Source organism: Penicillium nucicola (assembly GCF_028828085.1).
Source record: "Penicillium nucicola strain IBT 29836 chromosome Unknown utg000010l, whole genome shotgun sequence".
Lineage (NCBI taxonomy): Eukaryota > Fungi > Ascomycota > Eurotiomycetes > Eurotiales > Aspergillaceae > Penicillium > Penicillium nucicola.
In genome coordinates this window covers 2,719,272-2,734,300 of record NW_026643134.1, presented here as the reverse complement: position 1 = coordinate 2,734,300, position 15,029 = coordinate 2,719,272, and the positions used below count along the sequence as shown (strand labels likewise).

The window sequence follows — 15,029 nt, the reverse complement described above, 5'->3', positions numbered from 1 at the left end:
GTCCTGTAGAGGAGCATTCTGCTGTTGGCTGGACCAATGAACAGCTGTTCTTCCAAGGCACGGATCCTATGGTATGCCAACTTTTGTTGAAGAGACGAGCGTTTCGATGACAGTGGCACGGTCCTTAGTATCCAGAGCTCAACCAACACGTACACGAAACGAGCTTCACGAAATCAATATCCTTTCCTTCATTCCTCTTGACTCACTAATAAACTCCATGGACTCCGTATGTGCAGCGACTTACCCGGTCGGCAGTGAGGGGAAACGTCTAGACTCCCGCGCAAAGGTACCAGAATGGAGGGTTGAAACCTTGAGGCGCATCACCAATCGATGGAAAAACATAGCGATTGGTTTCAATTATGTCTGTCTGCAAGGGACCCACCAGTTTACGAGCAAGTATAGGCCGAGGTGTTGTTACCGCAAGGAGTGGGAGCTTGAAACCACCAATATGATGTCAGGACTAGATTCAACTATACTAGATTGAAGAGTTTCAAGTGATCTCGACAGGATAGCAATGAACCCGCCACCTGTCTACTCCACACTCTCTATCCATCTGTGGGACCTGAAGCTCCCTTGTTACGCTCCAGTGATTGGTCGGCATAACCGGAAACAGTCGAACAGGTTGCAGCGGAAGCTGGCTGAGATCCTGGTTTAGTTGGCCTACGTCATTGATTCTGGTCCAGACCATTTGTTATATAGTGTTGGGAGTCCAGAGGGGGAACTTTGAACATTTAATAGCACTCAACACCTCCACTACTCTAATCAAAAGACTACTCAATCTACCCTTGACTATACCTTTTATATACCTTTTCTACAAAACAAACATACCATCTGCAACCCCCTCCAATCTGAACACTCGACCCCCTCCCAACATGAGATCTGCACGAAACAGCGCTGGCCCCGATCGGGCAAAGCACCTGGAGCGCAACCGCATCGCTGCCAACAAGTGCCGCGAAAGGAAGAAGCGCGAACACAAACAAATCGAGCGTCGTCTCAGCGACGAAACAGAAAAGAAAGAACTCCTCCTGGCCCAACTGAACTGTCTCAAAGAAGAAGTGTGGGACCTGAAAAACATCATCTTCCAACACGCCGAGTGCAAAGACCACCAAATCAATCTCCAGCTGGCGCGAATGACACAAACCGTGCTAGACAACCAACCCATGCAAGAATCCAGCATGTCACCAACCTTTTCGAACGGGTCCTACTCAGATGAATCGGTCGCAGTGGATGATGCGACGAATCACAACCACACTATGATCGACCCCGGCGCCTTGCCTGGGGGTGACTGGACTGTGTTACCCAAGGTCGCCGATGACCTCGTCCCGTTCGACAACGGAAACGATTCGATATTCGAGAATTTCATCGATGCCGAGAATCTGTACACTTAGTGGGGAGGGGACCGTGGGGTTGTGGCGTTGGTGATTTTTTAGCGTTGGACTTCTTTTCTGTATACTAATTTCCGAGCTGTGAGAGCTCACAAAAAAAAAACTCAATTACGCCTTTGACGACATAAGCTGCTTGCACGAATATACGAATTGCAACACTGCACTGTTTACGCGGATGATTTCTCCGGGATCATCATGTTAGCCTTCTACATGTAATATTCTGGAGACAGTCCGAGGGGGAGCAGCATTCTGGAGACATTCCGAGAAGGCAGAAGAACGGAGGAATGTTCCCATGACGATGAGAGGTGTCTCCAGGTGTGATGCATGTCACAACATCACACAACACAGCCAGGCGGTTAAGCTGCAGAAGCCATTTGACCAGATGGTCTGAGGTTGGGTCGACAGCCCTGCCCTATGAAGGTATCCAGCCTGCCGCATAAGAAATCCGTCCACTCAGACCAGCCACAATTTGCCGATCCGAGGACGTGGCCTGAACCGCACCAGGGAGTTAGCAGAAGGGAGGGCTTGAGTTAAGGCGTGGAACGTGAAAGAGTATTCGATCGCCAACTCCACGATCCACAGCCGCTGATGTCACCGCATCCGCCAAGATCGTCACGACCTGACTACATCACGCGCGGGCGTTTTTTTTGTTAGGTACAACTACTCCCATTGCTCTGCATTTGACAGTTTGTGGTTTCTTAGGCTCTTTGTTTCTTCGCCTTCAACTCAGTTTTCCCCCTGGGGTGATTATACTCGAGAATATTTCTCATTTCTGTGAAGTGATTCGTTTGTTGTACTATAGGCATCTCTGTCTTTAACTACTTTCCAATACCAATCAGCTCAAATGATGCCTGCAGCTCTCTTGACGCCTCCCTGCGGCGAGGAGATGGCGCAATTCTCCCAGAAAACAGTAATGGGCACTATTTTCGAAACTACTGAACGGTTAGACTTACTACAGCCTGCAAGAGGGCGTCTTTGACTGGGTATACTAAGATTTTACGATCCAGCTATACAGACTGGAGACCTGTTGGCCTTGGAGTCTCTGGGCTTGTCTGGTATTGTCCTCTTCATCTTGCGATGCGAAAATTGGGAAACTGATTTCCCTTCCAATAGTTCCGCAAGGGATCAAATACGTCATCGGACAGTCGCCGTGAAGAAGCTCGCAGAACCATTCAAGACCGAGGGCATTGCAAGACACATGTTTCGAGAAATCAAATTGCTGCGACAATTGCACCATGAAAACGTGAGTGCTCTGACCCTGCTATTGGCCTCCCATCTAATTGATCAGATTATCAACCTTACCGACATCTTCATCTCGCCGTCGGAAGACATGTACGAAGCCCCACCGTACCGGTGCATCGGGACTATACTAACGGTCCCAGTTATCTCGTGACTGAATTGATGGCGACAGACCTCAATACAATCCTCAAGGCCAAAAAGGTCGATGACCAATTCACCCAATACTTCATGTACCAGATCATGGTTCGTCTTCGTCGCACTCAGTCCCACAACTCCCAACTCCCATCACTAATAAGCATTCTCTTAGCGCGGCCTCAAATACCTCCACTCCGCCGGCGTCGTCCACAGAGACTTAAAACCAAGCAACATCCTGATAAATGAAAACTGCGACCTGAAAATATGCGACTTTGGGCTCGCCCGAGTCCAAGAACACCACATGACCGGCTACGTCTCAACGAGATACTATCGCGCCCCGGAAATCATGCTCACATGGCGGAAATACAACGAAAAAGTCGATATCTGGAGCGCCGGCTGCATCTTCGCCGAGTTACTATTAGGCGAGCCATTATTCCCCGGCAAGAACCATATCAACCAGTTCTGTGTCATCGCAGATACGCTTGGGAATCCCCCGGAGTCGCTGATCACCAATATCACAAGTGAAAATGTGAGTTTGATTCAACACCACGGTCTCACCTGCCAGCTTGGAGGCGCGGGCATCTTCGGACATCGTCGCTAATCATATACACACGCACTTTCCCTAGACATTGAATTTCATCAAATCACTACCAAAAAGAGAACGCAAACCCATTTCACAGATCATACCAAAGGCGACCCCAGATGGTACGTGCATCCACAATAACTCAAGCTATCGCCTGCAGGCAACAGTCACAGTTGCTAATAACGTGCACCACTCTAGCCGTCACCTTGATTGACCAAATGCTCCAATTCGACCCAGATACACGCATTACAGCAGCCCAAGCCGTCGAATCTGCATATCTGGCTCCATACCATGATCCAAACGACGAACCGGTCGCGACAGAGGCGTTTGACTGGTCGTTCCTGGAAGCGCATCTTCCTGTTGATATCTGGAAGACTATTATGTGAGTTTGTGATGGGGTTTTGCTTCTGTCTCTTCGTCCGGGCTGCGTATTGATCTATTTGATTTCCTTAGGTACGGCGAGATCCTAGGATTCCATGAAAAAGTTTCTCAAAGTGGAATTACTGGTCCCATGAGGACGGTAAACCAATTGGACGGGATGGATCTTGCATGATAGATCAGTTTTTATATTCTTGGCTGGGTGGTTGTATATTAGATTTTTTTAATCTTCGCTGCTTCTGTTTTGGTTTCCGGTTGTCTTTTCCTGAGCGACGGTTGACGATCTTGGAGTTTGGATACCATTTGGGGTATGACTTTTATAGAGTGCTTTTGGTGGTTTCATTGGCGAGTTGATGCAGCTGGTTCTGTTAGCTTTGGAATGAAACTTTCTCTGTTGAATACTTGGATCTCAATTTATTGAGAATTTGTACGACTTACCTTGTTCTTTGACGTGATGTCACACTGGTACGCATGGAAGGTGAGACGCGAAATTCTGCCCAAGGGCCACATTATCATGCGTGAAATCACGTTCAAAATGTTCAAGACAGCTCAGAAAGACTAGTGATTAAAGCCGGAGAGCATGATTTTCTAGTGGAAAATGTGATTTAAGATTGTATCATGATATTTCATTTCTTGTATAGTTTATTTTTGCGTATATTATTGCTTTCGTTTCATGTTCACTCCTACTCCTGCAGGGGCTCGCCCATACCGCCAAATGTCACACTCTTGATCGTCATGAACTCGTCAATGCCGTACTTGCTGCCCTCACGGCCGAAACCACTCTGCTTGACACCACCGAATCTGTGAAGATGTTAGATACTGAAATCCATATGGGAACAGGGAAAACAAAACTTACGGAGAGGCAACATCACTGATGAGACCTGTGTTGACACCAACCATGCCAACCTCCAGGGCTTCAGCAACACGGAAGATGCGGCGGACATTGCCACTGAAGAAGTAACCAGCCAGGCCGACCTCGGCGCTGTTAGCCAGATCCACAACCTCCTTCTCAGACTCGAAGGGGAAAAGACCAGCAACAGGACCGAAGGTCTCCTCGCTAGCGAGAAGCATATCCTTGCTCATGCCAGTGAGAACGGTTGGCTCGTAGAAGTTGGGGCCGAGGGCGGTAGCCTTCTGGCCACCAACGACAATCTGAGCGCCCTTGGAAATTGCGTCCTGGACATGCTCGTGAGCCTTGTTAGCGGCACGCTCGTGGATAACCGGGCCGTGGGTGATGCCATCTTCGAATCCACCGCCGAGCTTGAACTCCTTGACCTTCTGCACGAAGCGCTTGGAGAATTCCTCATACACGCCCTTTTGCACGTAGATACGGTTGGCGCACACACAGGTCTGGCCTGAGCTGCGGAACTTGGATGCAATGGCACCGGCCACGGCCACATCGAGGTCCTCGACATCATCGAAGACAATGAAGGGAGCGTTACCACCGAGCTCCCAGGAGACCTTCTTGATGGTAGAGGCGGACTGCTTCATCAGGATACGACCAACGTTGGTCGAACCGGTGAATGACACCTTGCGCACCTCGGGGTGGGTAGTGATCAGCTCACCCACAGCGGGGGTATTCTCAGACGAAGTAACAATGTTAACAACGCCCTTGGGGATGCCAGCGCGGTGCGCAAGCTCAGCCAGCGCATTCGCGGTGAAGGGCGTCTCCTGAGGGGACTTGGCCACAACGGTGCAGCCCGCCGCCAGGGCAGGGCCAATTTTGCGGGTGATCATCGCCGCAGGGAAGTTCCATGGCGTAATCAGACCACAGACACCAACAGGCTGCTTCACGGTCATCACGCGGTTTCCGGGCACCGACGCCGGGATGGTGTCTCCGTATAAGCGGGGTGCCTCCTCACTGAACCACTCGAAGAAGCTGGCGGCGTAGTTCACCTCGCCCTTTGCATCTGCGAGAGGCTTTCCGTTCTCCCATGTAATCAACTTGGCCAGATCCTCCGCGTTGTCGATCATCAGCTGGTACCACCGGCGCAGCATGCGCGCGCGCTCGCGGCCGAGTGTTGTGCGGAATTTCGGGAACGCTTCGGAGGCGGCTTGGATTGCCTTTTCGACGTCGGTGGTATCAAGCTCGGGGCATGTTCCGATCAATTTGCCGGTGGCCGGGTCTGGGAAGAGATAGATTTAGCATCCTGGGCATATGCAAGGCCGAGTCGCGTGGAATTTACCGTGGACCTCGAAGGTCTTGCCGGACTGGGCTCCTACCCATTCGCCATTGATGTATGATTTCTGGATGAAGAGCGACTGGTCTTTCAACTGTTCCAAGTCAGTACTGGTCGTTGATCGGATCTGCGCTGCACCTACCTGCGGTGCATTATGTCCCATTGTGTAGAGTCTCTTTGCGTAATTCGGTCCAGGGATAGAAAAGGGATATCTGGGGCGGGGTCTGAGTAGTTGGCGAGTGACGGGACGGATGAGTCGGTCCATTATAAAAGAATTCCCAAGGGAAGAGTAGAAATACAGTGGAGAAAGGGAGTGCGGGGAGTTTGGAGAGTTGGAGATGCCTTTAAATGATGCGGCTGTATCTGGCAGTGGGGAATGTCCGGTGTGTGTCAATCTGCTTGCTCAACGGTGATTGCTCTTTGTGCCCGAGAAACACCGACGGACTTTGTTCCGAGGAAGTTCTTGTACTGGAGCTCAGAAGGGAAGCTCCATGCTAAAGCGGGGGAGGTTGATGTCATTCACTCTTGCTCTGTACAGCTCACCAGCACCAATTGCGACAGGATATCTGCGACAGTTCATATATGCTTCAATTGGACTTGTTGCTCTCTCCGTCTCTCTTTTTCTACGCGATAATGTCTACCATCACATCTTTGCGCTTCGGTGAAAAGAGCGAGTATCATAGATCGTGTAATTGTGTTTGGGAATTACCAAGCCCGGCGACATTCACCAATAAAAGTGCATAAACTGCAGACATACGGTATTTTGAACCAACCGGTAAACAGGATTCTTTCTCGCACCGGAGATAGCGTATTTGTAATACAAGGATCCGCCAATCTTGGAATATCCCCAGATTCCACGTTGGTTAGCAACATTAAAAAAGGGCCGCTCTATAGTTTGAAGCCCGAAGACTTTATTGAAAAAACAATCTAAGAAAATTTTGAAAATGGGCACCTACTCTCAACCTAAGTTGCTAAGGTGCCCAAGTCGAGATGTTTCTTTCAGGAAAGAAGATCCGATGCAAATAATTCTCCAACTCCCGCAAAATATTCCCAAATCGATACTGGACCCTGGAAAAGAGCTGAAATTGGAGAACTAAAATACACAAGCACAGTGAAAGGAGGCGGAGCAAGCAATCATTTTGCGACAAGAGCCATGGTCGGGAGGTGATTCTTACCGTCTATGTTTGGCTGTCCGGATCAGCTACCAAGATATATGCCGTATTCAAGGGAAACGAGAGTTGTGTTCTTCCAGACGCCTTTCCCAGACGACTTTATTGCATTGAACCTCACGGAGAATACAACTTCTATTGCCCTTTGGGGTTAGCGTGAACATGCTTGTATACCAGTCACGTGTCAGCATCGAGGACCCACCAACCTGGAATTTTTGACATCGCCAACACCCAGAAACAACCAAATTGTCGACAAGGGGAGCCATTATTAGCTAAAATCAGCATCTGCAAACAAAAGGGCTGGATTTCAAACATTATCCAGCCGCCTAGTGGAAAGGACCATCCCGGAATCAGCACCTATGTGATATCAACTCCAGCATTCGCGCATAGAACGGCAGCAGCCAACCCGTCTCTGAGGCATGTCCTCCCAACTACTCGGATCTGACTTTGTTCCCCCAATATCTGCACAACCTCGCAGATCATTATTTGGTGGCCCAAGCAGTGATGTCGCCCAACCATCGTCTCCACCAGCGCCAGTGAGACAGTCACTCTTTGGTGGACCAGTCAGCCAAGATGATTTTAAGAACTCCATCAATGCAGACGAGCCTATGGATGAGGAAGATGACGATCCAGAAACTGAGTTCGATATGCCCATGAAAGAACGACCATTGCAGACGCATTATGACTCTGATGGTGACAGTTTCCACGGCAGTGGCGATGACCAGAAAGCACAAATGCGGAGACATTCCAGACCTTCCCCAATGGCAGCTTCAAGTCCACCCCAAAATACAGGGCCGATTGAGCCGGTTTATTATACTGTAGACCGAGGTCTCGACCTTCGGCCTGGTGCTAGGCGTCCCAATATCTTCACTGGGCACTCATCTACGTGGAGGAAGTACAATGCAGATGACATCGGCGCCTATGAAGCTGCTCTTAATATCAGATCAAGAGATTTGGCAGCACATCTGTACAACGCACATGCGATTCGCAGGCGAACGCGAGTCACTTCAAAAAAATCATACGCCGATGATGATTTCAGGTTTTCTGTTCCTCGAAGATGGACGGCATGGCCCTTGCCTGCTGCGGATGTTCCCAGACTCGATGATATCATCAAAGACAAACTTGATTCTGGGAATTTGCGGATGGAATCTGACCTTCGCCCCAGTGCCGACCTGGAAGAATCCATTTTGGCTGTCATGTCGAAGACAGCCAGGGAAAGATACCGAGCCCGGGAATGGGACTATGATGGTGTCAATTCCAAAAAGCTTCTCGATGGGGATGAAATTATGCAGGACCAGATCCTGCAGAAGGAAGAAGAAGACCTCAATGCTGAGCCAATGAATACGATCTCCTTTGAACCAATAATTCAACTGGATGACGACAAATCCGCAGAACAATTACGTCCATTGACACGCAATATCCTGACCCAGTTAGATCGGCTTCTGACGGGGCTTCATTATTCCATGAAAGGCCGCATGCTTGAGGATCTTTCTGAGGATGAGCAGACATCTGATATAGATGACGAAGATCGTCCAAGACAAAGCCGAAGTCGATCCCGGGGACGCAAAATCACCCAAAAATCTCCTGGAAAGCAATCACCTCATCGTTCTCTTAGTGTCCAGATGTCCTCTGTGGCAGACACCGATGACGAGAGCTTACCAGATGCCCCTCGCCCGCGAGATCAGTCCCGTGCGTCCCATGCAAGTCAGGATCAAGAGCAGGGCTCTTTCGTCAAGGGTAGACTCAAATTGCGTGACTGGAGTGAAGTGATGGGTCTAGCATCCATGATGGGATTCCCCTCCGACGTGGTAATGCGCACCTCGAAACGGTGTGCAGATCTCTTCGGAGAAGACCTTGAGTTCCGAACTTTACCGGAAGGCCACATTCGGAAGAAGCAGAAAGCGAATGGCCAGGAGGATTACGTTTATACCGAAAGCGAGAGCGAGTCTGAGAGCGACACTGACCATGATGTGGCACCACCAATCCCGCAGCCCTTGGCCGATTCAACGCCGAAGACCAAGGCCAACACCAAGGCAATTCCCAAGACCAAACCAACGCCAAAACCAAAGTCCAAGCCACAGCCCAAGGCTTCATCCTCACGACGAAAACAGCACAAAACCCCCGCCATGGTCCCCTCTTCCTCGCCATCCGCATCGCCAGAGCCGTCCAATGCCCCTTCAAGAAATTCCTCGAGAGCTCCATCAATATCATTATCAAGAGCCACCTCAGTGAATAGGGAACAAGCGACAGATAGAGAATCAAGGCCAGTCCGACCAGGCGTTGGCAAAGGCCCCCATCGAAAAGCAGATATCCTCTGCCCATACAAAGACTGTCCGCGACGTTCAAACGGATTCTCGCGCAAATGGAACCTCAATCAGCATATGAAGAAGTCACATGGTGTGACTGTAAGGGATACCTCTCATCAGCGTGGAGTTAGTGGGCCGGAGGATGATCTGGCTATTATGATTGATTAGGACATGCTTGAATCTTTTACTAGGTAACATGTATTATGTTCTGGGGACGCCAAGCTGGGACAGTGCGACAGTGATCTAGTACTATTGAATCGAAGAAGAATATCGCATAACTTCCGCTTTCCATTTTTAGCTTTCTGCATATGGAGTCTCATGCATGCAGAGAGGATGAAAACCCGCATGATCCATACTACCTACCTCCTTTATTCTAAATCAACAATGTTCTATATAACCCAGTTCTGTGTAATCTAAATTGTTTTTTGTATTGCCAATGTAGTGGTTTTGAAACCAATATAGTCTCTGTAGTACAGTCTCATAATCAAAGTAATTCTAGAACTACTACCTTAAGTGCATTATCATCAAGAATTGGCAGTCATTCAAGAATAAGTAGTCGTCCACAGTAAGATGTTGCGCAGACAGTATTTGAATTCAAGACAACACTACAGACATCAAAACCTATTGGCCAATCTTCTCAACCCACTGGTCAATCGTCATAGGCTCAACCTGGCTAATGTAGGCGGTTTGACGGAAATCATCCACTAGGTAGAAGTCAGCCATTAAATACCAGATCAAGAGAAACGAAGCCTGCAGACCGGATTTGCCAAACTGATTCCAAACATCGATTGTCTGCAGGATGAAATCCTTGCCAAACTCAACATCAGGGATCGTATCCCCCTTCGCCGCGTCGTGGAGATATTGTAGGTCTGTGCTGATTCTCTCCCAGCCGACTTGGATGGCTTTAATGGCGTCAGTCGTTCCTTGAAGCGGATCGCGGATTGCGTAGTTGTCTTCCTATAAGAATCACGATGGATTAGATACAGCTAGTTCAGCTGGTTAACCGGAAGGGGTAGATGTACCACGGCCTGCTGAGCATCGCTCGCGACGGTGCGCGCAGCTAGGACCTTCTTGTCTTCTGTTTTGATTTCGTTTTGGATTGCTTGGACCACGTTTTTAATTGCGGATGCGCGGGGACCATATGCCGAGGCTGAGGTTTCAGGGAGGACGCCAAACAGTGGGCTGATTGGTTAGTTGATTTTATAACTTATAATGCATGGGTGATGATATTTACCACAGTGCGTATGACCAGTCCTTCCCAGACGCAATCACATCTGTAGATAAAATTAGCTTGGTGGTTAAAGTTGGATTCATTGACATACCGTAGTGATACTCTACGCGCTGATCTAAGGAGGTCTTCTGAAGACCATCGATGATTGAGAGATTTCGGACTTCCACAGGGTCCAGGCGTCTTTTGATATCCTCCAGAGTCGAATTCAATGACGCCCACATACTGTAGATATTGGTGCCAAACCCATCCACGGCCGTGATGAGAGTCTTGCCGCTGGTGACAAGATTGGCGGTTCTTGGGACGAGGTCTTCGGTGAACTCGACAACCGCTTCTGCTGCCTCTTTCATCTTGCCCGTGTCGGGGGGACTCCTCTTTTTGGCCGTGTTGTAGTCGTTCAACGACTGCATGATACCAGCATAGTAGGAAGAGTCTACCGTGCCGCCCGCGATCTTGGTGAAGTTGTATATTTCACCTGAGAGATCGACTAGACTTTTCCACAAGTTGTTAAAGGCAGTGCTGTAGGTCTGGGCTTGTTCGTAGGCCTTGACCAGCTCGCCCACTTGAATTGAAAGGTCTGGGATGGTGGACAGGTCGATATTGAGTTGTCTCGCGTAGTCATCGCGGGTGGTGGGAAGATGGCTGCCCCCTGAGGCATAGACCCAGATGTTTCGAATCGAGGGACTGGAAAAGGTCGAGACCTGCTTCTCGACAGGCTTGCCGTTCCAGCTGCCCTGGACAAGCTGGGTGAAGCCGGCGTCAGGAGACCAAAAGGCCTTGGAATGAGGGTCGCTATTTGGGGGCATGCTGAGATGAGATTAAATGGTTTCTGATATAGGAATAACGAAGATGGTTCTGTGTTGGGAGAGAGGGAGGTGGTGTTTTCTGTCATTTATATAGATGGGGTTTTCAATTTTCTCAGAGACTTTGAGAAGGATCGGAGAGGCTGCATGAACCAGAGCTGAATTTCACGACTGTCCACGAGACACACAAGGGACTGAGCCAGCCACTGCCTCTTCCCCTCACCTTCGACTCGAATACGTTCTGATCGACATTCTCGTGCTGATGATCGGACACCTGAATGCACCGTACTTCTGTTGCAGGCAACTTCTGCACGTACGGGCACACCGAAGACCAGCACAATAGTGTCTTTTAAATTCCCCAGGATACGGGGCAGAACTCTCTCGTCCATCTCACATCTCAATAATCTCATCACCTACATCAGTTCCGAAAAATGACTACAGTCGACCAGAGTTTTCTCTCTATTCGTGACCTCCTCCAGGACGGGCGTATCTGTCTGGACGGGCCGCTCATTTCAGATGCCACCAAGTTTGCCGTCGAGTGTCTTAACCTGCCTCTGTCGACAGACGAAATCTGTCTGCGGGCTGGCATAACCCAAGACATCTACGTTCACTATGCCGATATCTTGAACAATCTCTTCAAAGGCTTCAATGCTATGTTTGTGATTGCCGATGACTTTGGGGTGAGTTTCTTTCCTATCACGATAAGACTTAAGCTGATGAACAGATCATTATCCAAACAGTCGATGCTGTCTGCAAAGAAATGCTAGAGTTTGCAGCCAAAGTCCCTTCGGATTTTCGTATGTATCATCCATCCAGCAATGACAGATACTAATTACGCAGCCTCTCTCTTCAACCTCTTCCGTCAGCTTCGAGATAATCCAACCCCAGAAGTGAAGGAGAAGCTCAATAAGCTCACCATGGAGTTGATTGTCTCGGCCAACACGGTCACTCAGACCTCTGGATCAATCTCCCTCGCAGGGGTCATCAATGCCTGGAACGACAATCGGGAGTATCTCCGCGGCGTGTACGCCGATCTCGTTAAGAGAATGTCGGATCCCAGATTCCAGCAGATCGCGGAGAAACTGCTCAACATCCACGGCGGCATTACCGGGCTGGACAATCTCAAGAAATGGATTGTAAGCCTGGACGCGCAGACCGGCAAGGCGGTCAAGGATCTAGAATATTTACGCGGTCAGTCTCTCCCCCTCTCTGTCCTTAGCCAGCTTGATCTAACATCTCGAAGGCTCTTGGCAGGCGATTGACAAGGACACGACAATTCTGCAAGAGTTCCTGTACGACCCGCAAAGTCCCAAGGTTGAGGCGTTCCTCAAAGTCGAGCTCGCGCATCTACTGTTGGGCTGGCAAGACGTCACAGACGAGAGTGAGTGCTGATCTACATTGTAGCTGGTGGATCCACGGACTGACGATATCCAGTTAACAACCTGATCGAGGAGCATCTGCAGTCGGCAGTCGAGGCGATTGAACGGGCCCCGCATCATCGCCAGTGACTGGCTTGGACTGCAGTATGCAGTTAGTGATAGGTAGCAAGAGTAGCACAGATTGAGTAATACAAATTGGAATCACCGTCATGCATATGGATATGTTCTCCTTGCCCCAAAGTATGCAATGCAAGCAGTAGAGCACAGTAAAAAGAGACCATTTAGACTGTCGATCTTTTACCTCTGAGGTGGTCATGCATTAAAGCGTAGAACACAAACGTTGCTCGGCTCGGCTCGCTCCTGGACCCACGTTATGTGATGTGACTGCAGATGAGCGAATAATAGACCTAGACCCCAGAAATGCACATCTAGCCGATCATAGAAGTGTATGCAGCTAAAAAAAAACTAATCTGTCTCTTGATCTCATATGCAGGCCACTCGATATGTGGCGAGAATTGTTTTTGTTCTGTTATGACTGATCTCAATTAAACCACATGAGTATCAGGGGGAGGTGCATTCGCTAACCATGAGCGCCCGGAATTTGAACCTAGTATGCCGCCACTCCCTCAGTAGAGTACACTACAGAGTAGCCAACAGAGATAGCATGTAGCATTGTATTACTACAAACACGCAAGGTAGCCATGAGTGAGGGCGGTTCGCAGAGAAGATCCTGTTACTTCAATGTTGTGTACCAACCCCGTCTTACTGAGCACGACAGCACAGCGGAAAAGACAAGATCAGGATCCGGTAGAAGAAAATGCCAAAAATGCCATACGGGTGTAACCTTTCAAATGCAGAGTAACGGCATGTCTGGATATGCTTGAATATTCGACTTTTTGATTCCACCGGGTAGTAAACGCATCTTCTTGTAATGATGCATGCCTAGTCTGCAGGTGGTGTCCTCGGTAGTCTCAGTATGAGATATTACTGTATAGGATTCATGACTCTACTTTTACATCGTAGATGCAGGAGATCGGTGGCGTTCCCCGCGGTTATGCATATGGGTTATACTACGTATCATTGGGTATCATTCCGCCCTACTGACAGTTGTCAACAGGTAATAACTCGGAGCAAGAATGGCTGGCTGAGGGATCGACGATACTGAATTCTACACCGTCTTACCTGCAAATGTAACAGTAAATAGTAAAGACCACCTCATTATACAAATCCGGGCCGAGAACAGGTGCATAGCTCATGTTTGGGCCTACAATTGCCTGCGCAGCGAGCTGCTGACTCAACGTGACGGCCTGGAGCTTCACGTTTAAATTAGCGGTGAGAACATGTGCCACGAGAAGGGGATTTTTGACTTGGACAGGTCGATAGCAGTGTTCTAGCAGTACATCACTACCGCATTGAGACGAACCCATCAGTGCCGTATGCAGCAATTATTCCCAGCCCAGCCAATCATTTTAATGCCTCTTCAGCTCTTCGGCTAGGCAAAAAAGAAAAATTTGTAGCATGCCCGCCGTTTCGGAAACGACAAAATGTACATCGGCTAGGTACGGCGCCTCCCGTTCCGCTGTGGGGACTGTTTGTAGCTGGCTGCATCTGCGGATGGTCATCTATTCTTAACATTATGAGCCAAGTAGGTTTGAATACTTCTGCCTTTCGTTTTCTATCTGGGGGTTTAGAAGAACATACAATGGGCCTACGGTAGGTTATCGCAATGTTACCTCGATTACTGCTAAATGTGGTAGAGTATGTGTGCATTATAGCCTTCACATCAGTAGAAATGCCTGTTTCATAGAATTAACACGATAACTATGAGTATATATGGTAGATATACTGTGGTATCATTCATGCTGTATGATAATTGGACTATCGTATTGCCACCCAACTAGGATCTACATACCATGCAGTGCTATGAACTCGGATTTCAAATACTATACTTGCTAATCATACGCCCTGCCTGCGTTTCTTTAGCTACTGGGTCAAGGCATGGTATTTTCACCATATTGCAGTCTATCCAGATGGCCTTCTTACCTACAGATTGTCGTCTATAGTCATCACCTGACGTGTCTCCTGCGGAATATCAGTTGCATGCAGAGCTGAGCTGATGGCTTCTTGCTACATACTTCATCGAGATGAGGGGTAGGATGTGGCTGGCGGTTAGGTCGGCGGCACCGAAGTAAATGAGCTATCTGTCTTCCTCTTGAGTCTGTACCGGTATATAATCATCTAATG

General features: G+C 48.9%; 6 protein-coding genes across 6 annotated transcripts; 3 read left to right on the top strand and 3 right to left on the bottom strand.

The window, feature by feature from the left end:
• Positions 1-872: 872 nt before the first annotated feature.
• Positions 873-1,388, top strand: N7511_009576 (bZIP transcription factor; the record flags this gene model as incomplete). Its single annotated transcript, XM_057131953.1, has 1 exon — positions 873-1,388. One exon carries the CDS (start codon positions 873-875, stop codon positions 1,386-1,388), a length of 516 nt encoding a protein of 171 aa, XP_056979941.1.
• An 841-nt stretch (positions 1,389-2,229) lies between these two features.
• N7511_009575 (uncharacterized protein) lies at positions 2,230-3,895 on the top strand (the record flags this gene model as incomplete). Its single annotated transcript, XM_057131952.1, has 8 exons — positions 2,230-2,327; positions 2,393-2,440; positions 2,499-2,717; positions 2,768-2,867; positions 2,932-3,288; positions 3,386-3,464; positions 3,541-3,724; positions 3,796-3,895. The coding sequence occupies 8 exons, from the start codon at positions 2,230-2,232 to the stop codon at positions 3,893-3,895; spliced, it is 1,185 nt and encodes a 394-aa protein (XP_056979940.1).
• A 508-nt stretch (positions 3,896-4,403) lies between these two features.
• N7511_009574 (NAD-dependent succinate-semialdehyde dehydrogenase) lies at positions 4,404-6,165 on the bottom strand (the record flags this gene model as incomplete). The annotated part of the gene is made up of 4 exons (XM_057131951.1): positions 4,404-4,521; positions 4,577-5,846; positions 5,907-5,994; positions 6,043-6,165. The coding sequence occupies 4 exons, from the start codon at positions 6,163-6,165 to the stop codon at positions 4,404-4,406; spliced, it is 1,599 nt and encodes a 532-aa protein (XP_056979939.1).
• Positions 6,166-7,488: 1,323 nt separating this feature from the next.
• Positions 7,489-9,543, top strand: N7511_009573 (uncharacterized protein; the record flags this gene model as incomplete). The annotated part of the gene is made up of 1 exon (XM_057131950.1): positions 7,489-9,543. One exon carries the CDS (start codon positions 7,489-7,491, stop codon positions 9,541-9,543), a length of 2,055 nt encoding a protein of 684 aa, XP_056979938.1.
• A 453-nt stretch (positions 9,544-9,996) lies between these two features.
• Positions 9,997-11,409, bottom strand: N7511_009572 (uncharacterized protein; the record flags this gene model as incomplete). The annotated part of the gene is made up of 4 exons (XM_057131949.1): positions 9,997-10,332; positions 10,398-10,557; positions 10,610-10,649; positions 10,698-11,409. 4 exons carry the CDS (start codon positions 11,407-11,409, stop codon positions 9,997-9,999), a joined length of 1,248 nt encoding a protein of 415 aa, XP_056979937.1.
• A 959-nt stretch (positions 11,410-12,368) lies between these two features.
• N7511_009571 (uncharacterized protein) lies at positions 12,369-12,753 on the bottom strand (the record flags this gene model as incomplete). The annotated part of the gene is made up of 2 exons (XM_057131948.1): positions 12,369-12,581; positions 12,703-12,753. The coding sequence occupies 2 exons, from the start codon at positions 12,751-12,753 to the stop codon at positions 12,369-12,371; spliced, it is 264 nt and encodes an 87-aa protein (XP_056979936.1).
• Between the last annotated feature and the right edge of the window lie 2,276 nt (positions 12,754-15,029).